Below are 27593 nucleotides of genomic sequence, written 5' to 3'. Positions count from 1 at the left end.
TTTTTTTTAAATCTGAGAAATGACACTATGCAGCCTAAACTGATGTGACTTGACATAGCAAGTCCACTCTTTCAGTTTAACTTCACCAATAGTAATCAGTGTGCAGGACTGAATTCTTAATTCAATGTCTGTCAAAATAAAAGCCTGTTAAAGTGTTGTAATTTTCAGATTGTCACAAAAAAAATCTATCCTATTTAAGTTTTTGTCCAGTGGTATTACAGTATATCTGAAAACGCAACACCTGCCTCCCCTATCCCTCCCCTGTCAGCTCACTTAATAAAGATTCATTCAATATGGGGTGTGACGCGCCGGCGGACATCAAATGAGATGTGACAGCTAGTGAGGTAGATGCGATGCTCTGCAGCTTTCTCTTCCATTTCCTGCTCAAGCTGACACTCAAGTTCGACTGCCCGCTAATCCTGATCACGTTTGACAGCACTGGAACGCGCATGTCAGGATGGAGGATTGGTAAACAATTGAAATGCGAAGGAGGGAGGGAAAATGAGGGGAGACACCTGGGGTGAGTGAACCTGATGTTGACACAGGTTTGAGTTGACAGGATGAAACATCATGGTTGGCTTTTTGACATTTGGACAAGTCCACTACGTGATAGCAAAGAATACAATCTTTGCAGATCTATCCTAAGGGTGCACTCACACCATGGGGCGTTATTTTATATTTGTTTTGTAGCGCTCAACTGCATTTTCAGACAAATGGGTCATACGGCAGGCACATTGTTTCATAATGATTAGCTGCCACTAAGGGCAAAAAGCTGAGTCCCTTTAAAAGACAACTAAAGAATACACTTCCTGCACACCTTGACCGTGGACACTTCCCATGGACATAAATGTATGAAAAGTAAAAGAAAAACAGAAGTGGACTAGTGTGATTACACCCTGATATCTCATTTTTCCCTTCTGGGACCTCTAACTTCCACAATCAATAGATGATTGTAAGAGGCACTGGTCAGAGGCAAAAACTCTGATTTAATTTTAGTTTCCAGCACGGTGCACTCTGAGCGTTAGAACTTTCTAAGCTCTCAGTTCTCTAGGGAACAAGCAACAGCTTGTCGTTTTCACTGCAGATAAGGAGAGAAACGAAAGCCAAGATACTCCCAGTGGATATACAGCCTATCTTATCAGATGTGAACAGGTAGACCGTCTTTGAGTTAACTCAATTTTATCACTCTCTGCTGCTGCTTTCACCACCCGATTCAAATTTCTACACGTCTCTGAAAGCAAACATCTCAAGATAATGAAGTCTGATTACTTAGCAATGACGTTCAGGTGTGAAACTGGGAAATCACTGTAAAGCTGTGCTATTTTCAGCAGCTGTTGGTCTTGTGAACCAGTGATTTATTTTGAGATTTATTCAATAGTGGTTTGTAAGGTTACTGCAGGGGAGCTTTAAAAACCTGCCAAAAACAGTGCCCAGCATCAGTCCAAAAATTGGTTAAGTGGACTTACCCGTGACTTCTCCTCCAGCCTGGTCATCATGACCACAGTGGCTGCTCTCTGTTCCCACACCATCCTCCAGAAGTCCCCAAACGTCTCTGGTAATGGACCCTGGGTGGCGATGTAGGCATTCTGCTTCCTGTAGCCATCAATGTAGTTGGCGTTGATATAGTCGCTACCAGTGATACCTAGATAAAGATCACAGCAAGAAAATATTTTAAAAAAGAAGAAGAAACATTCCACTTTTGTTGGCTTTTCCTCTTTTAATCCATTTTCTTTCTTCATTTCTCTGCCTTTTTGTTTATTTTAGATTACTCATTATTTGCACCTTTCAATTTTGTGCAATCTGCCTCAATAATTTCCAGTTTTCATACACAATAACCCTTTCCAAATCAACAAAGGTGTAAAGATTTTGGTCTGAAAAAAAGAAAAGAAGTAAATTGCCTATGTAATGAGTTCTCACACCTTTTATGGTTGCAACAAGTGAAAATTGGTTGAATTCAGTGAAAATGTTGGAATTGTCCAGAGAGCTGTTGTAGAGACTGTGTCAGCTTTAGGAAATATTCTAGCTATTATTCTTACCCGATCCATTGTTTTGAAACCAATATTTCAAGACATTATTAAATGTTAAAACAGCCTCACAACCCTTCTTCCTCTCTTCCACTGTACAGCTGAAGAAAACCTGAGTTGTTGTTCTATTTAAATGGATTCAAATGCAGCCACTGCCTCAGTCACAATTTCCTGTTCTGCTCTTTTGTCATTTTCTTTTTCTACCTCCGTGGTTCTGCCTCTGTTTCTGTAGATAGGTCGTAGCAGCCTACATCTGATTTACCACCACCATGGATGGAGTGTTCTTGTAGATGGAGGATTGCGAGGAGTAAATCAGCCACTCAGCCAACACAGCCGGGAGGTAGATCCAGCTACCAGCTACCATCCTTCTCAGCCCGCTAGTATGCTCTATTGCACACCGGTACACTAAATCTAGCCATAAGGAACGCTTCCACATTGCTGGGTAGACAAATGTGTACTGGAAACATAATGACAAGAATGGTGTATACAGATGCTGTATTGTAAAACCCTGTTTCCACTGACTGCATGTAACTATCAAAGTATTCTGCGGCATCCTTTAATGTGTCTGCAGCAGCAACAAGACACTTCAAAGCTAAAATATGTAGTTCACCTCAAGGCTTTACCAGGTTTGCTCATGATACCGAGTGTCAAAGTTGTGTATCTATGAAATACTGTAAGCTGTTCAACAACTGACATGGAAACAACCGAAAGCACCAGAATTACATTTATGGTATAACACAATAGAAAAAGTATTAGTAATGTAAAAGCTCACTTTCATAGCTAGGAATAGCTTAGAAAAGTGGTACAGCATATATCCCAAACACATAATAGACAAAATAACAAAGTACTTCAATGGCTTGATGTAGGATAGTTGGTGCTTCCATACAAATCCATACACACACGCACACATATCAATTTTGTTTTTATTTTTATTTTTTATTATTATTATTTTAATTTTATTTTTCGGTATGTTGTTAGTGTATGTTTGTTATTCTTTCTTTTCTTTTGTATTGTTAAACAATATAAAATTGTAACAATCAGAACAAAAAAAACACTACAATAAAGAAACAAGCCGTTCAGTGCAAAACCGTTATCAAGCTTGGGGGAATTACGGTGTTAATTAAGGTGTCCACCAGTTTTAAATTGTTCTAGAAAAACAATGTCTAGCACTGAGCATCTGACAGTGATAGGACAGAACATTACCCATCTTTATTTCACCAACTTCTACAATCCTGTCAGTTGAAAAGAGATTTCAGTGTGACGGCATCAGTGTTGGAGAGTCACGTTTCTTTGACTGACGTCTCCTCACTCAAGCGACAAAAAATGAAACACTCGACTGGGCTAATTTAAGAGAAGAGACGCAGCGAGGACAACAACCATGGTAGAGAAAAAGAATGAGATAGAGGAAGAGGTGTAGAGAGAGAGAGAGAGAAAGACAGATGAGGGAAAAGAACAAAGAAGAAAAGAGAATGATCGAAAGAATGGAAAAAAGAAAGAAAAAGAAAGGCAAATTCTCATTCATTAAAACAGATACCACGTTGCACAATTGGACTGTGGTGCCTTGGCTTTAGTCATAGCTAAGTGAACAGAGAATGGCAGCGTGCATGAATTGTTCTACTGCTGCGTCTAATGGCAAAATCACTGCAGTGTAAAATAGAAATTTCAGACTTGATTAATTTATGTATTTATGAACGAGGCATTTTTCCCTGGGATAATTTTGTTATTCATGTTGTTGCACCGTCAAATTGGCCTGACTATTGTGAGATGTCAAAATGTAGTCGGAGCAGTTAGCTCACACAAAAGGAGAGTACTGTGGAGTTTGGCACTACTCTGAGGAGTCTGGAGCTCTCCTGGTGATGCAACGCCAGAACAATGTCAGCGGTGAAGGGTGACTACCTCTGACAACGTCCCTTGAAATTTAGGAGTCAGTGGAAGAGTTTTTCTAGCTCTGAGATTCTCAGTGCTGTGTCTGTGGGCAGTTAGAAGGAAGGCATTAGAGTGAAGAGAAGTCATGAGAGTGGGGCAGATCTGATGAGACAGATGGGTCAGTGTAAACACAAATTCCTGCTGGGAGCTGAGTCCAAAGATGACCTGAAACAATCCCCCCAAAAATAATATGATTCCACAAAACTCCTTAGCTTAGCTTCTCAGGACCAAGCTGAGCTGAAACGCGTCCTTGGTTCAGCCTCCAAAATGTAGTTCTGTTTTATACATTTATTGGTTGCTGCTTAACTAAATTTTAACTGCACACACTATAAATGATTATGTATATTTCACACGTTTTATTCTATTTTTCTTTATGTTACTGTGTTAACTCAAAATACTTGTCTAATCCAGCCCAGTCTAGTGTAGTTATTCTTCTTATTATAAAAGGACCTAATTGTATTTAATTAATTTTATTCTGCACTGCTGTGCACTCTTCTAGTTTAGTCTTCCCTGTCTAGTCCCATCCGGTCTATCCAGTATAAATTCCTAATTACTTTAACTGACTCTGTAATTATGAGGATTTCCCAAATGAGGTGGTGTAGGTGCAGAGTATTAGGACGGCTGAGCCTTACCCTCGATGGGAGCCAGGATGACGCGGGAGTGATCGTAGGCAATGACGTTGGCGTACCGATTTTTGGGCTTGTTCACCTCAAGGTTGGAATGTTCCCAGGTGAACTGCTGGCCTGGATCGATAGACTGATGGAGGCAGAGACAGGCAAAACATGCACACACAGAGAAGAAATCAGAAGAGCATTGGGAGGGACTGAGCAATAACAATACAACCTGAATGTTATCAAAGAAAGAAGAGAGGGAGGAGGAGAGGGAGAGGGAGAGGGATTGAGAGGGTGATTTCCCCAAAGGGACAAAGAACGTGGTATCATAAAAATCTGCCCACTGACTGGTTTAAATACAGCAGCTGCACACACACGGTACATGGTACTATATCAAGATCATTAATGTAGCGGCTGTACAATATAATGACAAATAACATTATTAATGAAGGAGTCTGCTCTCCCCCACTAGGGGTGTGTGTGGAGTGAGGCCCGACACACGGGGAAAGACAAATTCAGCCTTCTCTTTAAAATACAAGAATTACAAATAAGTGTAAGTGTTCTATTACAATTTGTTGTTTGCTTATAGGCGTCTGGCGCTTGCTGGTGTGAGAATGGAGGCCTGAAGGTTATTTGCAGTTATGCTTCAGCATGTTGGGTTGGGGGGGGGGGGACTGAAGCTGAATGAAGTCCAACTGGAAACCTGATTCAAACGTATTAATGCATTCATTACAATCAGAGATTTAGCCTCTTCCCATCTGTTTGTTTCTCTTCTTCTGCCCTCTTGTCTCTATCCCTCTTTCTTTGTGCCTGTTTTTCTTATCTGCATCTCTCTATCTTCAAAGTCTTACACTTTTTTGTTCCTGTTTCTTTCTCTCTTTATCTCTGTCTCCATCTCCCGTCTCCTCTCTAGCACCCATCCTGCAGCTATTTTCCATTATTTCCATATTAACTGGGTATGTGTGTGTGTGTGTGTGTGTGTGTGTGTAGAAAGATTGAGGTCACTTCCATGAAACATCGCTAAATTGATATATTAACACCACATCTGTGTAGTCATAAGTCTATACTCAAACAATTACAATCTCTCCCTCATCCACCTCCTTATGATCCATGATGACACGTTTGAAAAAAAATGACAGCTCCTTGTCACAGCTCCTTGTCAGACAGCAGGCTTTGTAGGACATGTCTGCTAACTGCCTGACAGAAGATGGATAACAAACTCTATGGCGTCAGTATCGTCAGGTAAAACTGTGGTTGCCTTTTCATTGCCGTTTGTATGGATGATTATCTCCTCCTCATCTCCGCTCTCCAGCTGAGATGCCCGGTTCTGCCTCTCCCCTCACTGAATCCTCATCATTAACCAAGCCTCCCCACCTCATCTCTCTCCCCTTTTCCCTCCTCCCTCACATCCCGCCTGGCTAAAAACCAATCAGTCAAAGCCCCGTAGAGCTGCGCTTGGCAAGCCAGGGCGCCTGGACGAGCAGCCATTCATCAAGAAAATAACAAAATTAAAATTACACTTCTCTATTTAATTTGGTCATTTATTTTTCCTGGGGGGTGGTTTTGTGAAGGGGCAGGGGGACAGAGAGAGTAGAAAAAGACAGAGTGGGAGAAGAGACGAACGGGCGGTTTAATGTTCTCTTAAAGCCAAGTAATTAGAAGTTGTAGTTTGTAGCAGAGCGTCAACTTTGGCATTGCATCTCTCGTCTGTCTTCCCTCCGAATAAAACAAGCTTGTCCACTTGGTACATAGCCCGGATGTGGATTTATGAATAATAGATAACCAAGAAATACTGGAATCGCTATGAGAAGTCATTATCCACCAACATCCCCCCGGCAGGCATGATGACAGCAATCCATGCTGAGGTACCTGCTTCCTACCTTAGCCTGGCGTGCAGCGAGGCGACAGGCACAGTGATTTAGGAATGGCGAGGAGGGGATATTGCTTGTATGCAAACGAGAGCTGATTCAGCACTCCTGATTTCTAATCAACTCTGGTGTCATTTATAACCGCTGCGGTCTCAGAGCTCAGACAGCTCAGTTACACACACACACACACACACACACACACACACACACACACACACACACACACACACACACACACACACACACACACACACACACACACACACACACACACACACACACACACACACACACACACACACACACACACACACACACACACACACACACACACCTTGACTGCCAGTGTGCCTTTCCCCAAAAACACATGCGTTGAGTTGTGCGTAGGGACTATATCTGCATTTTGGAAGAAAGAACATCTTTGCTAAGTTCATTGGTGTCTGTGAAAAATGTGAAAGCACTGATTAATCCCCTTTATTGAGCCATTACATTTATTACATTTTCTTGAGCAAATGTTACTAAAGCCTTAAATCTGTAATTTTTGTCCTTTAAGATTTCATTTTTCAAATAGAGACGTCCCCAAGTTCTCTGCGTTTCTATTTTCCTCAGTTAAATGTAGGTAGCCAATTTCATAGGCAAACATTTTTATTTTTCAGCAAATATATTCAACCACTTTCTTTTTGCTCCTGCTTCCTGATGTAGGACTGGATGCATTACAGTAGAATAATTCTTTTATTTAGCAAACAATAAATAGGAAAATTGCATTTGGGAGTTCAGAAATTGCAACAACTTGCCAAGGGAAATTTTGTTGAAAAAGAAAAATACAATTGTCTTTCTTTGCCACTTCGAGGCCCACATACCTCATATTCCTGGGAGAGCTTAAGGTTGTCATTGGCCTTGAGAAGCTCTGTGTGTTCTGCCAGCTCTGAGATAGGGATGGGAGGATGATTCATCATACCTGCTCGCCAACACATTGAGAGAGAAATTTCACACAGGGGAAGAGAGGACAGAAAGTTCATTAGTACAGCAGACAGGATACGCAGGTTCAAATCTTAACAAATCACAATATTTAAGGATGAGAATTTCTTGCTTGCTAACAATGGAAGTTGGGTTTTAGTGGTGAGGAAGCTTGTGCAGAACATGGTGAATGTTACACACAGAGAACGTGTACTGACTGGTGATGTTATAGGCACTTGATTGGACCAGGCCAGAGCTCAGAAACAGCTAAGTTTGTCGAGCGGGGCTGATTGATTATTTGCCTAGAAGCTGGTAGGATGCACCCACACACCAAATTGTAGTACAGTTTTTCCTCAATTGTTTAGACACGTTTTCTGAAAGCATACCTTATATTCTCAGAACTATACACACAAATCCAAAAACACACATACAAAAGGCAAAACTCCGCAAATCTCCCCAAAAATGAAAGTCTGCCTTTGAAACAATGTTATTTCTTTGCAAAATGTCATTTTGTATTCAAATGACATGCACACACCATCATATGAATAGATATTTCTAAGAACCAGTTGAACACTCATGCTAAAAATTAAACATTATTATGAATTAACACTAGGCCTTATGAGACTTATGCCTTTTGCATGTTCAGTGCAGTGCAGACTGTTTTTACAATCAAAAAACACACATATGCACCATAATATAAAACAAATATATGTGTGTTGGTTGTACTCTCTGCCCTCCTTCATTATTAGACCAAAGTGTCCCGACTCTCATCAAGGATTATGGTTCATCTTGGTCTGGCCAAAACAGAAGAGCTCACCTGTGGCTCTTTGATTGCTAAAGCTTTGATTGCTAATGACTAAATGTGTAACATGCGTTTTCCTATGTGAGGAGTCAGAGTGGATAGTAGGAAATTTAAGTTTAGCATTTTGAAGGGCAGTGTGCTGCATGTGTGTGGCAAGAGATGTTAATTAAAAAGATTGTGCCAAATGTAGAGACAACTAGTCTGTTTTTGCTTTGAAAAAAAGTTAGTGTAAAGCAGGAAATGTGCTTGTATTTTAGCAGAATAGGTTCAGGGGGTTGGGATACTAGCTACAGGTTGTGCTCATTGTGTCACAAGGATTAGTGTGTAAACAATTGAGAAAAACCTTTATTCCCACAATGGCAATGATGCTGACCAACATTGCTTTGTGTAGCCACAGAAAAACATTCGGAGGCATCAATACTTTTAGTAGTTTTGAAATTAGTTTAAAATGACACAAGATGGAAAGAAAACTGATGGTAAAATCACAGACAAGACATAACACATCCAATTTGTGTCCATGAATCAATGGAATGCTTATTCAATTCAATTCTATTAATAGTGTCAAATCACAACAGAAGTTATCTCAGGACACTTTTGTGTTGACAAAAAAATCCATGTGCTCCTTTTTGAAGATAATCAAAAGCAATTTTGCTTTCAGCATGAGTGTTAACAAAAAGAGAAGAATTCAATTCTGGATTACTGGCTGGTGGAAAAAAACTACATTAGAAAAGGATGGTTTTAACTGAAGCAGATCTAACAAATTTAAGTCAAGTCATTACTTATACATAACTGATGCTTACTCTTTTCAACATGCATTACTTCCAGTACCCTTCTTAATTAAAAGGAAAGATGAGATAGACACTGATGTTTTGATCTGGATCATACCAAACAAGACCCACAAGGATACTGCCTTGCCGTATCCTTAATCTGTAATGCTCTTGTGTTGGTCTGTTGTTTGCATGGAGGCAATTTTAACGGTTGCCCCTGTAAAAACGCGCCTATTCAAGAATGGAGCCCTGACCTGGGAGCTCATGGGTAAGGAGGTGGGAGGGGGATAAGAAGGTTTAGGAGTGTGAGTGATGCTGAGTGATACAGTGAGCTGCTCCATTCCAGCCAGCCTGCCAGCACAAAGCATGCAAGCTGCTGTTTCTACCCTTCCCTCCATCTGCTGGTTTTCCTTAACGCAGTGAACATTGGCTCTAAGATGAACACCCCTTACCTCCAAAATCACAAAAAAAGCACGCACAGTTACATGTCCAGCATGTTTTATCATTATTTCCAAGAAATTCCCAGAAAGAACTAGCTTTTCAGTTGGGTGGGAAAATTGTGATCCAATATCCACTAAATATTGTGTCGCCGCTGCTACAATATTATCAGCACTGCTGCGCACTCCAGTCACTAATCCATTTAGGAGCATAATGCTGAGGCCATGTAATGGAATATGGAGCAGCCATAGATTGTAGCTCCGTCCCTGCATGCGGACTGGAAATACTTAACGCTTTCCTATTTTTAGTAAGAGGTCTCGCTTCCTGCTGAGTGACAAGGTCAAAAGTCGACAAGTTGTTGTAATCGCTTCACAAAAAAAGTTACTGAGGTTTAATTGGTCGTGCAAATCAGCATAATCACATTAACCCTTCTTAATTTCCCTTTTCTCACAATGCTTCCCCCCCCCCCGATGTTTTGGCTCCTTTTGTTGTGCTTAAGAGAGGGAGCCTACCTCTCTGAGCTGCCAGTCTTCATTAGTAATGGTAATTTATTTTACACTGACAGAACAATGCAGCAGTGTCAATTGTATGAAGATTAACAAAGATCACAATACATATATGAAACAAATGGAGATGACACTGGATACCGTGACAACCTCCGGAAAATAAATGGACACACTGCATTACAGGCCTACTTGACAAACACCAATGCCCTTCTTAATGATCATCATCATTTAAATCCTGAATTAATATAATAATGAAATAATATTTTATTTCATGAGTGTTTTTTTTGTATTTTATTTCATTATTGTTTGTTGTATTTTATTTCATTATTGTGTTATTTTGTATTTTATTTCATTATTGTTTTTTGTATTGCATTTCATTATTGTTGTTTTTGTTGTTCTTGGTTTTTAGTTGCATTTTTTTTCCTGAATTGCACTGCCTAAAAATGCTACAGAAAGGAAGCTTATCACTATTAATTTTATTATTATTATTACATGAACGTGTTAGGACAAAATGGTGTATTTATTCATACTGGAGTTTCTCTCAATGAGTTGACAAAGCATGCAGATCACAGTGGCACCATTTGAGAATGAGAGAGTTATTAATCATTCTGGTGCGGGAATTCTTTGAGATGAGCATCAAACAAAAGAGAAAATATTGCAAATGAAATTTGGTTGTCAGTTTTCTTGACTCAAATTCCAAAGGAAAGGTATCAGAAAATACGAGCAAAATAAGTAAATGCTTATGCAAATGACGGACCCTCAGTTCTCTTTGAGAGATCTAGAGTGGGCTGGTTGAGGGGAGATCAAAGACGGTGTGTGAATGTGTGTGGAGTTTACGCTCTGTGTCTTCATGTATCTTTGTGGGTGTGCATGATTTACTGATATCCTCAAACACCATAAATTCCTTTCAGTTTGTATTTACTGCCCACATTACTGTCTGTCTGCGTGTATGACTGTACTGGTACGGTTGGAGAGATATATCAGGCAAAGGTTATACATAGTATTCTTTGTTTGTATATGTATAATGTTTTCAGGAAACTTGTATGAAAACAATTTGAATCCTTAAAACTGCTTAGATCCATTGTTTTACCTTTATTTCACTTTGCCCTTTGCCAACATGACGCTATATATTGCTAAAAGTTGTCATGTTTTTATTTCATTCCTCATAGCTAAACCAATCAGTTTGCTCTCTCTGAGCAAACTTGTCTAACCTCAGCCATTTGTTTTGTTCTCAAGACAAATGAGTTGATCGCGCCTGATTTGATCTTGTATTCATTTTGTAATTTACACACTGCACAGCATAAAGATTTACTTTCAAAACTAGGCTTCATTAGGACCAGTCCTCGAACAAAGTCACTCAAGGACAAATTGTTGTTATTCCCAACCCCTCTTCCAAAGCTCTCATCCTTCTCTTTACCACAACCCCCTTTGCCCACCGTTTTTTTTTCTATCCACGTACAGAGTCTTTTCACCACAATCAACCGCGTAATCAATGAACACAGATAAACAAACTAGCACCTAATTACACGTTTCCAATCTCTCGATCCGCAGTCGATACGCCTGAGAAATATAACAATTCTTTTTGATAAGCCACAACAGTCTTTCTGTCGAAAAGCCTATTTATGATGTTGTGTATTTCCATATAAAAAGGGAAGAAGACTGTCTGTGGTAAGTGAAGAATATAAAGGGGGCAAAAAAGGGGGAAGAGGAAAACCAGACTCTGCTTTTTCTCCTGGGTGATCCTTTTGCAGTGAGCAGGAAGAGAGGGTGATCAAATGTCGAGCCATTGTTTGCCACCGCTTTAATTTATTCTGCTCGTTATCTCTGAGCTAAAGACCCCATTATTTCAGAATAGAAATGGAACAGTGGTGGTGAAGGAGGAGGAGAAGGAAGGAGAAGGGAGAACAACAACAAGAAGGTGAGGAAGGTGAAGCAGAGAAAGAGGGATAACAGAGATTGTACTCCTGTAAAAGAAAAAAACACCTCTCAACCATCTCTACATCAGCAGAAGTGATCTCATAGGTTATTTTTGCATGGTGGATTAATGCACAGCCAACAGCCCAAGTGAATATTGTGACTGACATCCAATTACAGAAAAAACAGCCAAGTATACCAATTGAAATTGAAATAATTAGTGTTGAACTTTTGCTGCATAATGTGAAAAAAACAAACAAATGCAAATTGTGTATTTGTAAATGGAGGCAAGCGTGCTTAACAAAAAGCGATAAAGAAAGCTGGTACGCAAATGCTAAAAGCATAGAGACTAACTTTCATAGTCAAAATCGGCATCACTCTGAGGACTGCTTAGACCAGAATCTGCAAAGAACAGCAAACATAAGGGGAGATGATTTCAAAAGGCTGTAATGCAACAGAAAATGCTATGTCAAAAGAAAAGTGTGCATGATAAAAGGCCAAGAAATAAAACTAAGAATTTTTACCATCAGTAAATTCAGGCCTTTCTCAGGGAGGCCTGAGTGACAGACTTGAGGCCAGCCTGTCACACAGACATGAACAAGTAGGGCAAAGATTTTCAGATCAGCTACAGCCCTCCTCAGGAGCAGACTTGTTAGTCATGGGCATCCGCCTCTGATTCCGCTACTGAGAAAACCCTTCAGCTAAACCCCATATCAACGGTCATAGAGATCAGAGATAAGCATATTGATTCACTATCTCTAAGCTTTCATAAACCAGTTGGAAGGCCCCATTGACAGCAATAAGAAAAAGAAGGGGAAAAACAGCTTATGTTTCCTGGTGAAAACTAACTCTGAAATGTGCCTTTGTCAGCGGCTTGGTGCTGAGGCATTGGAAGTGAAAGGTGTGGAAAAGTGTCCGCATTCTTGGCTGACAGCTGTGGAGCCACAGCTGATGGGAGTTAGGGTTTTGAGGAGTGCGGTGATGGTTCAGTCTTATTTGCTCCAGAGGAGAAGTCCTCTGAGGCCGCAGCCAGCGATGCTATGTCCGGGTAGACTCACGTCTTCTCAGCTGTTTAAGCACACAGGAGCCGTCTGTGACAACGTTAACTGGACATGTGGCTAAGAGATGCAGTTTGATTGGATGCTGCCAACCAGCCCATCAAGTAAAGGGAAATTGTTTTTGCTGAGGCTGAAAGCTGAAATCAGATCACCGGATGGAAACTTTGATCCAAAGAATAAATTTGTTCAAGAGCATGTATAAATAGTGGGACATGGAAGGCAAGGAAATATGATTTGCAGGCAACATGAAAAAAAGAATTTTTTTTTTCTAAAATAAACTATGTTCTCCTTCCCAAAAAGTCTGGTCCCAAAAACACAAAACAGTGATAGGTAAGTCATTAATTCCAATTAGGAGCCACCAAAAATTAGTGGAAGGAACACAGGAAAACACTATGATGATGAGGATGTATGTCACCCTAAACACTGCAAAGATTAATTCAAGAAAATAAATGTCCCTAAACTGAGTTTTGCTGGGTTTACCTCGCACTAACATCAGGCCAGTGGCGCCAAATGAGCGCAGAGAGATGAAGGCATCAAACAGCCCCCTCTCCCTAATTGATTTGTGACAATGACTAATTAAACCTAGCAGGGGGTGCCTGATCCACTGTCTCCAAACGTCATTCATCACAGCAGGAGGGAGGCACAGGCGTGTCTGATTATGTTTATATGTAAGTGTGTGTGCTCTGTTTCGATAGAGCTGTTTATGAGGAGGAGGGCACGGCTGTTGCAGTTGTTGCTGTAATATGAAGAAACAGTTATGTTACTGATGCATGTGAGCGATTGGCTGGTGTCCGTAGGTTTAGCAATTGCGTGACGCTGTCTGTAGGAAAGTGCTTGATTTTTTACATGCCTAAATGTGGAAGTCACATCTTCAGACAGAATTATGGGGGTGTGAAGTGCCATATGCGATGCTATATTGGAGGGGGGAGTTACAGAGAAACGCAGATGGAGATGGCATGAAAAGAAAATATATCAGAGATATGTTGACGAGTAAACCCAGAGGGAAACTCAGTTTACAGTACCTGTCTATTGGTGGCTGAACATGAGCACAGTCTGCCAAACTGATGATTTAAAGGTTGGGTTTTGAGGTAAGATATACAGTACATCTATATAGCAGGCGGTAATTGTCAGTATGATCACCAACTGTTGTAGTTTACCAGCTTTTCAACTGAAATACCGGGAAGAGTAAAGTAAAAGGAGAAAAGGAAATAAGAGATGCTACAAAAATGAACGAACGAGAGAAAGCGAGAGAGAGAGAGAGAGAGAGAGAGAGAGAGAGAGAGAGAAAAAATAGTGAGTACTGATAGCAAAAGGGAGGGCTTGGTTGAGGATAGACAGTAGATATCCACTGAGTCGTGCTGCATCATTACTTTGGCCCCATTTGACAATTAAACCCCAGGCACCAATGAAGATAATGACAAAATGAGCTACAATGCGCCCCAAGGAGTTATGGGATGTCACTTTTGAGGCTGTCACATGGCCTACGGGCTTTAAAGCACGCACACACACACACACACACACACGTGCACACACGTGCACACACACACACACACACAGACACACACACACACACACTCAAACACATTAGCCAAGCTTAGCTTATAGGAAGCCTAATCAAAAACATATTTTTTGTTCCCTAGCACTAGGGGTCACTGAGCACACATTGCCAATTGCGGCATATGCTCTGCTGAATAGAAAAGGCCTTGGATAAGTGCACTGGGAGTATGCTCATTTGAACAATGGCCGCTATTAGCTGATGGGGATGTTCACAAATGCTCACCGGCCCACTTAATTGGGCTAAAATGTCCATTCAAATTAAATTCCCCGGGTGCGGAGATAACAACATCGTCAAATTCTGTGAAACAACGGCAGGGCTGTCGAATGAGAGTGCTGCTCATATACTAAGAAGTCTCAGCCATATATTGATGAAGGCTATTTAAAAATGAGACTGTAAAAAGAGTTTCTACTATTTAAGGAATGGAAGAGGACAGTTGAAGGCACATTGGAAAGTTCTGGAAGTCAGAGAGGCAAATAGCAGAAATGGCTATTATAACCTTGTAAGTACAGAACAACTAATGAGGCTCTGAATGCCAGGCAAGATAAAGATAAGGTGAAGTAAAATGAACTTCCACATTTCTGTGTATAATCAGGTTTGTGGATCTCCTTTCATCCTTGTTCCTCTCTTTTCGAATGTAAAGAAGTCAGGTTTTGTTTTTCAAGATACAAACTCAGGCAGCATGACTGGTCCCCCAAAGAAGCTGAAGAGAAAATGCTCCATTGTGAAATCTGAGTCTTTTGATGGAACAGAGACTGGGCAGGGATGACAGATGGATGGCTGAGAGACACAACTAGGCTAGGATATAGAAAGGCGGGTGGAAAAAAGGGAAACGGCAAAGAAAACAGTGTGGATGTGTTTATTCCACATCTGGAGGATTTACTCCTTTTCTGTAAGTGGCTTGGTCAGGTGGGAAAAACACATTTGAATTACAGTGCAAGTTCCTTAAACTCACGATACTCCAAGACACTTAGCTTGAAATAACCATTGTGGCTGCAATCCGATTGGTTTTCTTCTCCTTTATTTCATCAAAAACTGTAATTTGGCAGGATGAGAGGTTTCCAAAACTAAAAAAAAACTACTTGTTTCTTTTTTTCCCCGATTCAGACCATAGACAACAAACTGTAGACGCCATCGCAGCCTAAATCCCAGAAGGCTATACAACAGAAAGACAGATGATAGATAATGGGTCTAAAAGGGAGGCAGGAGAAGATGGAGTAGCATCCGAGAATGAGTTTGGGATCGAATGTGCTCTGTTGTTAACACCAGGCTTTAGGTTGGATGAACACCAGCCAGAAAGTGAGACAGCAAAGAAAATAGGTAAAAAACCAAGAGAACTTCCAAAAAGGATTTGTTTCCAACATCAAAACATTAAATTCAACAACTGACATCCTTTTGAACCTATTTGTTATCTATAAATGGCTAATTGTTACATGGGGACATGGCAAACATACATATGGAATGCAGGTAGTTATGAAGGCACATAATGTCAAACAGGATGATGTGGGAGCACTTCATGGACATTATTTATGCCGCAGCGCAAATTTAACTTTAAGTTACATCATTTGGGAATTGTTAATCTCTGTTTAGGCTGTGTGCATGTGTGTGTGCCAATGTTGCAATTCGCTGCCACTACACATGTTGGTTATGTGTACTGTAAATTGAAGCACATAACTGCAAATAAATCTTGTCATACAGAAATGAACCAGTTTTCACTGATAATGAATAATTTGGTGGAGAAGGAAGGTCTTCTGCAGGTGTGTCTTTATTCGCTCACAGTTACACAGTATAATATAGCAGTAAACCAAAATGAGCTTTAGATAGCGTCACCTTTTTGCCACATTTTATAATTTGCTTTCCATTTCCGCAGGTTCCAAAAATAAGGATTTTGAAGTTGCTGCCACACTTTGTTTTTTTGGGGCAAAAAACTTTTAAAGTAGCTTTTTGTTTGTAAAAGCCACTGAAAAAGCATTCTCCATGAATGTTTATGTAGGTACGTAGCTTCATAAAATTCAGTTGTTTTACTACAACTTTGGTCACTTTTAAATAAAACCTATAGATTGGCTTAATGTTGTACTAGATAACAACAATGAGCACTCCACTGGAATTAGAATATAAATCCAATTAGGCCAATGAAATACAAGCCTTGGATGGCTTTTTAACAGGCCAACCTTTGTCCAACAACCAAAAGCAGTTATTTGGAGGTCTAAATGAAGAACATTAACTGTTGCTATCTCAATAACCCATGACTGCATTTTGCAATGCAGTGCTACTTATGTCTTTACTTATCCATTTATTTTGTTGTTGGAGTCAAACTCTTATAATACGCTGTAAAACTGTGTCCTGTGCAGTCAAAATCTCTATTCAGTCTCTGCTTAGCAGAATGTTACATTATCCTAAGATCCAAGCTGTAAAATACCACAGCTATCCCTGAAGGCAAAGTGAGGAATGTATCTTTGCAAGGTTTACAGGTTGTCACACCTACAGCTGGATGACTAAACGTCCTTCTTCACATCTTTCAAAGATTTTTTACAAACAATATTAGTTTATCTATACTTATATATGTTGTTCAATTAAACAATGGTTTGTGTTCTTCAATGTACTTGTTGTGGGTTCTGTCTGTACCTGGAGTTTGGAAGTTGATGCGTCTCATCTCCACAGGGTCTGTAGGGTGGTGGGGTGTAATGTCTGCGTTGTTCAGTAGACATTTTGTGCGCGGCTCTGATTCTTTTCTTTTGCGGCTGGAGAGTAAGACAAACAAAGAGTAGAAAAAGGGGAAGACGTACAACAAAAACAACAGAATAACTTTCAGTGAACACTTAATCCAGCATAAGAGACACCACTCTCACTAATGAGGATACCTAAACAACTCAGCAACTCCAGCTGACTGGTAACTCAGCGGTTCAAGAACACCCGAGTGAAGCAAAAAAAAAAAAAAACAGCGGAGCAGAGAACGCGTATCAAGTGTGCAAAATTCTCCTTCACCCTCACTAATTAAAGGCATCTTTTTTTTGCTGAGGCAGGCTATTTTGTCTTCCCCTGTAAAATGCAATAAAGTACGGCTAAACCTTACCTGTCAGGTTTGCTGTTTCCAGAGAAAGCAATAGGAGTCAAATAAATATATAAAGATGGTGAAAACACAACACACAAGGAGAAAGGGAGAGGGGGAGGCAAGAAGAGAGATAAATCAATAGAGAGCAGTTTAAAATTCACAGGGATCACTGCTGGGCTCGCAAAACGCGAGATAAAGCTCATCAGCATTTGGAGGAGATCCATGCATGTGTGTGTGCTTATATATCAGTGTATGATAACAAGTGAGAATTCAATGAAATGTGCAAGCAAGTGCAAACATTCATGAGCCTGTGTCGGTGTGTCTATGTACATGTGTGTGCTTAAGTGTGTGCACTAAGGTGCAGATTCAGATGGGGAAGGGGGAATGTCAGGGCCAGGGGCAGACCCGGGAAACACTATTCACCAGGGAGAGATGGAGAGGGAGATGGGAGAGTTAGGGGGACAGAAAGAGAAGAGAGAAAAAAGAGAGATCCAAGGAGAGATGTTACTCTCCCTAACCACAAAGACTGAGGTAAGGCAAGGTCAGACAGTCAGAGATCATCTGACAGTAGCAAGCTGTACGTGTTGCTTACTCTAGCCCCAGCCCCCCTTAAAATAATTCAGTGTTCTTCCCTTGTATGTAGGGCGACCTCTGACACTACTGTTCAGTTGGGACTTGCAGTCCCTGAGACTAAAAGCTACTACTAACTGTAAAACAAAGGGAAGATGTTGACTGTGTGTTTGTTCCAAAGCCCCATGACAATGAGAAATAGTACATGTACATGTAGACTAGTAACTGGAGGAGAGCTGCCTCCTGTAAGGTTTATTAATGCAGAGTTTGGTGTCGACCACTAGAAAACAGGGTCACTGACTCCTGAAAAACTATTAAAGCATAAATTTTACATTAATAATGGTTCAAAACACTACTAAGTTAGTTGGGCAACATAGTAACCCCTTTACGGGAGTATTCTACCCAAAATAATAGCTATTATTTTAAATAAAATGTATAGCTATTTAAACACATATCTGGGACATCTCTTGATAGATTGTATTACTCTTAGTCCAGTTATTGAGCACCATCTCAAAGAATCTCCTCCTCTCTTCTTTTTCCAACCCCCTCACTTCCCACAACCATCCTTTTCACAAGAAAAGTTCTTTCATATTTACATGCAACACTGTTGTTGGGTTTTTGAATATCATGCTGCTACATATGAATACAAAATAAACCCCTTTTTAACATGCTTCCTAACATGCAATTATTTCCCAATCGCCCAATTTCCCTGTAACACCGCAAAAAACGTGTTCAACATCAAATGACAGGAAAATGTTCGCTGTGTGTTACTGGATTACAAAAACAAACTTTCCAACAAAAAATTCCAGCACATTTACCCTAATTACAGAAAAAAAACATGGATTACAAATATGTTGCTTGTGTAGAGCAGTAGGTGGAGCAAGGCACTAACAATGCAAAAGGTTTAATTCCTTGCGTCCTTTATTGATAAGGAGGATGGTTATAAGGGTTTCAAGAATAAAGCATTCTATACTGGCCACTTAGTACAAAGTGACAATGCCTTGTACACTAACTGTGAGTGTTGTAAGCTGATGTTGAATAATGCTATTTTTACACTGTTATGTCAACTGCATTCTCCACAAAAACTTCAATTTCCAAACCAACTCACTTTTTATATAGAAGAATGGCAATGACGATACAGATGATGAAGACGACAGCGAGGACTGGGCCCACCACCCATATAAGTCCGTCACCAGTCTCTAATGGCTCCACCACCAGCTTGGGAGTGATCACTGTGTCGGTATAAGGGCTGGTAGCAAACATTTTCTGAACAGAAAAAAGTTTACATAGTATATGAAACACAATCCAGGTTACAGCATGGTCAACATGACATCATGACTTTGCGTAAACACACACTCCAAACCAAGTGGCATGTTATCTGTATGCATTTTGAGCTATCAACGTGTATGTCTACGCTGTATACAGTGGACATAAACTAGAAAGTGACGGTTGAGTTTAGGAAACCTACCATGCGGTTGGGTTTAGGAAATGAAGAAAGCGACGGTTGAGTTTAGGAAACGTAACATGCGGTTGGGTTTAGGAAATGGAGATAGCGACGGTTGAGTTTAGGAAGCGTGACACGAGGGACACAAAGGAAACTTGACACGCAGGACACGTTCCCTTGTCTCCTGGGTGAAAGTCCTGTGTTTTACCCATCAACCACACCACCAGACCTCCCATCTCGGATATTTGTCCTTTCATACTACTCGCTAGGCTTAAATTCAAACGCAATCGCAAGGTAATGTAAGTCAATGAAGGCCAAACGACGTTGATAAATACGCTAAAAGGCGAGTATGCATCTTGATAACATGCCAATAATGGCACACGAATCGGCGTGTTATACAACCGCAATTTATTTCATGAGATCAGTCTGTCATGGTATATGTACCTGATGAACAAAGTTCAGTGAATTAAGAGTACCCGAACTTACCAGCAAAAGCTGGACAAAAATGAAATGTGTTAGATTCAGATGAACAAAACTGAAGTGAACCATGATTAAATGAGCAGAAGTGAATTATTAAATCCACTCTGACAAAAAAACCAATTGACTAAAAAGTAAGTCAACTGAACTGTGTTGAAGTGAGAGGAACTTGTAACTCACCCCGGCGGTGGCATTGAGTTCAGCCAGCAGAAAAAAGACATACTCTTGGCCAGGTTCAAGAGGCTTGTTCTCACAGCTGCTGTGGCGGTAGTCAGATCCCACCATGAAAGTTGAGGGCAACTGCCTGAAGCAGGCTGTGATGTAGGGCTTCCTCTGATCCAGCTGAGCCAGCTGACGGCGTGAACGACGCTTTGGGGTCACCTCCCGTAACAGCTGGATGATGTGAAAGGGCATTTGTTTACGTTTGTCTTTTTCTGTGTGCTCCTTTTGCTATTCACTTGTGTTTTTGCAGTTTCTACAACATAAGTCCCAAATTCATAGACAGATAGATTTTTAAGAACTGAGAACGACTAAGTCTGAGCTAATAATGTTTTCTGATGCTGTCAAATGTTTGTTTATAATCTGCACTGTTTGCACACACAAAATTAAATTTAACTAATGTAACTTGGCTGCATTACTGGTGATCACATTTTTCCAAAATAATGAATTACTTGGGAATTTAAGTGAATATTCTGTACAAGAATGTCCTTTCTGTCCTTTCAGTGGACGGCCGAGTCCAACGAAAGCAAACTGTAGGTGTAACAACACTCTTAGATTAAAAAAAATGCTACTGTAACTATTTGGCAATGTTCCATGTAACCAGGCTCCAATACCCCTCATTCCATACTGCAGATAGAGGCAGGCACTAAGCAGAGGGAATGTGTGTAATCCCAAATCCAAAAGGGATTGTTGCTGGTGATCTGGCGCTCAAGGTGACCTCGAGCGATGGTAAGAGTGGGGGAAGACTGTGTAATTCTCTCTGTATGCTTGGGGGATAAATTAGCATAGCTGAGATGTTCTCACGTTTGTGTTGTGTGCCAATTTCTGGTACATGTACAATACGATTTGCCTAACACATTCAAATGTTAATAACACAAACAGGTGTGTCTGGAAAACCTCCCTAAAAACCAACAGTTTTGCGAATGGAAAGAAAAGAATAGTGTCTCTTTGAAAAATAATGTGTTACTGAAATTTTGAAATGGCCTCTTCTGATTACATATGCTTAATTCTCTTTGACCCAGAGCACCCAATTAACCTAATCATTTATGTTGTGCCAGAATAACCTCACACCATTTGCTTTTAAAATATCCTACCTCTTCCATGTCCATCTCATCAGGGTTCTTTAGGTTTTTGACAGCTCCTGAGGTCCTCTTAAGTGGCACCACAACCACATAGAAGGTCCTGGTAGTTAAGATAAAAACATTGGTCACATGGCTGACAGGAAATGGAAGCGGTAATTCAATACTTACAAGGGTTCTAGCACAGTTCAGCATATCTCAGACATCCTAAGACCTAAACTCCTGTTTCAACATCTTAGGCATTTTGAAATCTCAATCCATATCACATCAAATCTCTAGCATCTCGAGACTTAAACCTAAATACCCCAACTCTTAGATAGATAATTCAGACAGAAACCATCTTTCAGCACACTGAACTCACTTTACATCCTTGGTATCGACCGGTGGGAAGGACATGGTGGGCATGTTGTCAGGCTCAGCGTAAATGTCCAGCTTGGGTTTCTTGACCAGGATAAGTGGTGCGGTCCTGGCAACCACGCGATGTCTTGGCCCACCATCCATGCTTTCTTGGCAGGTCACCCTGAACTCGTAGGTGGTGTTGTGCTTTAGTCCAGTGACGAGCACCCTCATCTGCCTGGCGTCCACATCCATCTTTTGACGGTTGTACTCAATCTAGAGTTCAATAGATTGTCCAAGCGTTTAATCCATAATTGGTAAGAAGCATTGATCATGTTGGTAGAGCAATAGATTGTTGGATGGATAGACAAGGATGGACAGGTAAGATGGTGAATTTAGGTAAGAACAGATGTAGATGGGGATGCATTACATGATTCAGGAGGTCGTGATTGAGAGATGAATGACTGCAGTGAAATAGGCAAATGCTAAGGGTGTGACGAGATCTCGTTTTACGAGATCTCGCGAGATTAAAACATGACAGATTTCTCGTCGAGGTGAAAAGTTGTCTCGTGAGGCGATGTGATGTCAGCGTGATGGAGCGTGAATTACTATTGAAGATCCCCCTGCCACTTCTAAATCCTTTGGTGTGCAACATTTTGGTTTTTTGTTGTTTGTTTGCACAGTTTTGAGAGAGCAGTACTTTGGTTATTGATACACTTACTGTTGCATTTAAAATGTTATTTTTCTGTTATTTACACATTCATTTTTTTATACTGTTTATTTTTTTATGTTCGGTTTGTGGAAAGGATTTAGATTTCCGTGTGAAATTGTACAGGGCAGACCAGTTGGTAGAGTTATACAAACATTTTCAGTGTTTGCACGTCCTTTGCAAAAAAAGTTAAATAACATTCATCATTAATAGTTGATTTCAAAATGCACCTAATTGTTTTGCATTTTGTGATTTTTCAGTTAAATAAAAAAACTATTTTCCATTCATATATTTCATCGAGGATTTCTTTAAATTTTATTTTAAAATCTCGTCTCGTCTCGTTCTCGTGAACCCAATCGCGTGATGTGTCTCGTCGAGTAAGCGTCTCGTCACACCCCTAGCAAATGCATATCAAAAATTTGACTAGTGTCAAATCAAGCCATTTTAATTTTTAATTTCAGAAAAACAATTGAAAATGTTCTCATTAAAACTGAGTTAAAATGTGTTTTTGCACAACAATAAACTCACCGTGCATTTGTATGGAGATCTGCTTTCAGAAAACGTCCATGCAATGACCACTGTGGTCTTAGTGGCCCACTTGACAGTGAAATTCTTTGGAACATCTGTTGAGTGGAAAAATGCAAGGAAACAAAAGAAAAAAACAAAGTGTATTTTTAGTTAATCGAACATGTTGAGAGACCAAGGAAAGAGAAACATATGAAGAACCTTTGTTTAAAAAAAGAAAGAAAAGCAGTTGTTCCCCTGCAACGTTCCTCTGGGTTGGAGAGTGAGTGTAACGGTGAGTTGTGATTGGCTGTGAGAAGGGCAACGCCATTGGTTAAGACACACAGCACGTAAGACTCATGGATGACAGACCCATGGAGCACAAGGGTGTGCCCACTGGCTAGCACATCGTGGGTAGTGCCAACCCATCTCAACCCTGTCTTTGAACCCATGACCACTTGAGGTTTAACAACTGACCCATGTGGTCCTAGTGTCAACTGTCCCTCCGCCTCTGCTGAGTCTGGGTTGGCACTGCCAACCTGCTGCCAGGTGGGCATAGAGACAGACTCAAAACACAGCATGCCACAGTCCTTAGCAGTGCATCGGTGGGATGCCATGCCACAAACTGTCCCACTAAGGGACAGGGGAGAAAGAAAGGAGGAATTAGGAAAGGAAGGGGGTTAGGAAGGGGGAAATATCTCAAAACAAACCCAAAACAAAAATAAAATACAGAACCAAAATCAGATTTCTGTCATCTTAAAATATAACGTATTCTTAGTGACTGGTTTTGATTGAGGTCCTACCTTTTTGAAAACTGGGAATGTGAGATGGCATTAGCTGCGTGACTGTGCTGGCAAAGGGCTGCAAGGATGACTGACAGGAGTGTCTGACAAAACAGCACTTACCTTGAAATTCTAGGCTGCTCTCCTCTTCCTCAAAATGACTGACTATAACTTACTGTCTTGTGTTTTACCTTATTTGGGTTAGTGAAGTGAGTATCCCACAGCAAACAATTTTAATATCAAGCTTTTCTCTTTCTTGAGAAGAAGTGAAGGTGGTTGAAGGAGGGGGTGTGGTAGTTTTCATTTTTGTGTATAGATTTTATTAAGCCAATTTCCAACCCCCTGTCAACCGGGTTGAAAAAGAAACAGGCAAGCCCTACCTGTTGAATCAAAGGCCACCGTCCGATACTGGATAGGCGGGCTGTAGGGCCCTGGACCTACAATGGTGTGTGCACGTATTTTCACATCATACGCCGAGTTGGGTTTGAGGCTGTTGAGAACATAGCTGGACTGGCTGGGGGGCAAGCGGAGCTCCTTCGGTGCTCCTCCTGTACTAGTTTCCTTATATGCCAAAGTGTACTCTGTAATTTTCCCATTTCTCTCCGCCAGCACGGGAGGAGACCAGGACAGCTGCACTGAGCAGCATGTCACGTTGGAGCCCTCGTCAATTTGAGGGTATCCCCCTGGAGTATTCTCAGGCACACCGAGTTCTACCACAGCCTCTTCCCCAAAGCCCCCCCTGCTTTTGGCTGAGACTTTAAAGAGATAGGTGGCCCCCCGGTGAATGTTGCCCACAGAGTACTGTCGTTCTTGGGGACTAAATTCAAGTGTGGCCAAAGGAGAAACATCTTTCCGGCCAAACTGAAGCCGGTAACCCTGCAGGTCCATGCCATTGGTAAGATCTGGAGGGTCCCAGCGGATCATAGCTGACGTCTCTGAGTCCTGAGCCACTGACAGATAGGGTAGACCAGGCACTAGATAGACAAAGAAATAAAACAAATCTTAATTCATGTACTTTCCAGTTGTATGAAGATGGATCCTGTTTAAAGGGACAGGTTTTAGTACTACACATACTAGAGTAGTAGTAATAGTAGTAGTAGTGTATTGAGGGAACTGATAGTGCTTTTTTAAGATACTTTTTGGGGGGCTTTTCCCTTTATTTGATTGTGACAGTGGATAGACAGGAAAAGTGTGTGAGAGATGGGGGGTGACACGCAACAAAGTGCCGCAGGCCGGACTCGAGCCTGGGCAAATGCAAAGAACTCAGCCTACATGACTACACTACTGGGTGAGCTAGAGGTCGCCCCGTGTTAGTGCTTTTTACAAGGCAAATACTGCTTTTTTTATTCTATTCATATATAGTCATATATAGAGTCATTTATTTTGTATAAACTACTTGTTTTATAGTTTAGAACCTAACAGTTGAAGTTTACAGGTTCAGCAGTGTTAAAGTGTATTGATATTAAGCACACCATTTCATGTTCTTTAGCTAAATCGTAAGGCACTGAAGCTCCAGCACTGTTGCTATTGATACCTAAAGCATTATTTTAGCATGACAAACAAAAAGCTGCGTCAGACCTGTCTGATTATCCTGCATGGTAAACACACTGCCAACCAATGAGAATCAAGAATTGTCAGTGACTACTACAGAATCTAAACTTTCAGTAATAATTTTAATTTCACCCATCAACCAGATCCTCAGAGCCTCTACATTCTTAAAGTCATCCATCATGTACCCATTACCATATCATGATATCATACGAAATGCTTCAGCCAAAACTATCTCTGTACTGCAAAGCATTACTAAAACTTGAAGCTGAGGACAGTGCCTCTTTCAGCTGTAAGAGTCATCTCTTGTTGTAAAATGGATGATCTACGCTTGGGGTCTAGACACCATTCTTCAGTGTGGCCCAGTTTTGCTGCTCTTATGGATGACACATGTCTCATCTTAACTCTCCTTTTAAGGCCCCATCAGTGTGATAGAGGCAGCAGCAGTTATGGGAAGCCTTCAGTTCTAATGTTGCGTCAAAGCTTTGTGAGAGATGAGTGCGGCTGATTCACACTTGAGCCCTATCTCTTTGTAAATAGATTCTATCTTAACTCCCTAATCTATGTCCCTCCTTTCTCATAAATACAAGGCAAGGGCAGGACAGATAACTGTTATTTTTGTATTACAAGACTAACTGGGTGAATGACATAAAACAGGTAATCAATTTCATTTCATGATTCAACAAGATTTTGAAACCATTGGTAAGGAGATTTTCTATGTCTGTAGATTCCTGATTCAAACAGCCTGCCAACTTGGTCAACAGCATATTGGTTGATCCTGGCAGTGAGAGCTTTCTCAGCATAAATTAAAAAATGCTGAATATAAGATGAATATAAATGGTTAACTCCAGCGTAATGTGTGACATACATTTCATCAGTATCTTAAGCAGCTACAATTATAGATACATTTGACTTCTTCATAACTATACATTTAAAGTTTGCCAACCGTTGCACTACATAAATTTAGATTGCATCTATTTGAGCCTTTTTTCTCACAATGTATGTCTTACCAACATCTGACCATCACAGCCTCCGCCCACTCCAACCTTACAGCCTGCCTCACTGACATTAAATCATGGATGCAAGAAACCTTTCTCAAACTCATCTGCAATAAATCAGAGACTCTCATAATTAGCCCCAAACTCCCTCAGCCGACATGCCCAGACCTTTTTCCTCAAAATTGTTGGCTCCAACGTTGCCCCTTCCACCTGCATCCGCAACCTCTGAACCATCTTGGATCCCACCCTCTCCTTTGTACCGCATGTCAACCTCGTAACCAAAACCGCCTTCTTCCACCTTCGTAACATTGCATGCCTCCGCCCCTCTCTGTCCACCACTGCAGCTTGATTATTATTGTTATTATTATCTGCTTGTGTGTATATTTGTGCATAATGGACATTGTGTATGCACATGTGCAGTATGTGTTCATGTGTGTGATCGCATAGGCACCGGTTTGCAGCCAGCTCCAGCTCCTACTGTGTATCACCATTCCACCTGCATACAGAGCTATTTGGCTTTTTGCCCAGTATGGACTTAAAAGTAATTTGGAGGAGCCAACATTAGTCTGAGGCAAAAGTACTCCCTCTCAGTGGAATGGTATCATTGTGTGTGTGTTTGTGTACATGTGCCTGCATATAGTAAATGTTCCTGCGCCAAGATATAAGTCTAAATGTGTGTGTAGTAAAACACACACACACACACACACACACAAAGCAATCCACTCTACACATTCCACTCCCTCTGCTCGTATTATTCATTTCCGTTTTCTAATGGTCTTCTTTCTGAGGGCTGTTGCTAGAGGAAGACGGGGGTTGGTGGGTGGATGGTGGCTAGTCAGCTAAGCCTTTGCCGGTAATGGAAAGGCGGGGGTGCCGAGTGTTGGGTGAGAGGAATGCTCCTAATACTCCTCAGCTACATACTATAGCTCAGCTTGGTGTCATTTAAAAGCCCACTCTGCCTTCATGCTCACCGCTAATCAAGGAAATAGAATCAGAGATAATGGTCCTGTGAGTGTGTGTGTTTTTCATTCTAAATTTCTGTGCTTCGCTTCCAACCTCTACAGGCTACAAATGTATCCATTACAGCCTTTGTGGCCCTGAATCTATTTTATTATTATTTGTACATTTAAAAACAGTTGCCCATTGCACGCTGGGGAGAAGGATCACAGTTACTGAGCCAGCAGATTGGTATTGTGAGGAGGTGGTGTTGTTGTTTACGGTGTATACAGCGTATGTGTTTAAGTGTGTGTGTGTGTGTGTGTGTGTATATATGTGTGTGGTGCTACAGGGTGATGAGAGAGAATGAGGGCATGGTGAGGGGTGAAAAATGAGTGAATGGCTGATAATGAAGGTGAATGGGGACAAGGAGCAATCTGCAGCAAAGAGGGCCCAATAGGGATATGAGGGGGCAAAAACGTGTGTACGTGTGTTTGTGTGTGTGTGTGTGTG

The 27593-nt window shown here is 40.9% G+C and overlaps 1 protein-coding gene across 21 annotated transcripts in view; it reads right to left on the bottom strand.

The window, feature by feature from the left end:
* The window catches only part of ptprsa (protein tyrosine phosphatase receptor type Sa), a 241274-nt gene that overhangs the window by 22900 nt on the left and 190781 nt on the right, over positions 1 to 27593 (bottom strand). For 8 of the 21 annotated variants that reach the window (XM_032526600.1, XM_032526607.1, XM_032526603.1 and 5 more), the window contains 12 exons: positions 23979 to 24572; positions 22841 to 22935; positions 21629 to 21879; positions 21283 to 21370; positions 20150 to 20362; positions 19157 to 19314; positions 17500 to 17511; positions 17052 to 17167; positions 12168 to 12215; positions 7290 to 7387; positions 4583 to 4706; positions 1467 to 1642 (listed from right to left, as the gene is read on the bottom strand). In XM_032526600.1, coding sequence (XP_032382491.1) covers positions 1467 to 1642; positions 4583 to 4706; positions 7290 to 7387; positions 12168 to 12215; positions 17052 to 17167; positions 17500 to 17511; positions 19157 to 19314; positions 20150 to 20362; positions 21283 to 21370; positions 21629 to 21879; positions 22841 to 22935; positions 23979 to 24572 — 1973 coding nt within the window. The remainder of the gene's footprint in view (positions 1 to 1466; positions 1643 to 4582; positions 4707 to 7289; positions 7388 to 12167; positions 12216 to 17051; positions 17168 to 17499; positions 17512 to 19156; positions 19315 to 20149; positions 20363 to 21282; positions 21371 to 21628; positions 21880 to 22840; positions 22936 to 23978; positions 24573 to 27593) is intronic. The other 13 variants (XM_032526605.1, XM_032526619.1, XM_032526612.1 and 10 more) reach the window with 6 other exon arrangements.

Source organism: Etheostoma spectabile, chromosome 9, assembly GCF_008692095.1.
Source record: "Etheostoma spectabile isolate EspeVRDwgs_2016 chromosome 9, UIUC_Espe_1.0, whole genome shotgun sequence".
Taxonomy (NCBI): Eukaryota; Metazoa; Chordata; class Actinopteri; order Perciformes; family Percidae; genus Etheostoma; species Etheostoma spectabile.
The sequence above is the reverse complement of the archived record's forward strand: the minus strand, read 5'-3'. Positions and strand labels throughout refer to the sequence as shown.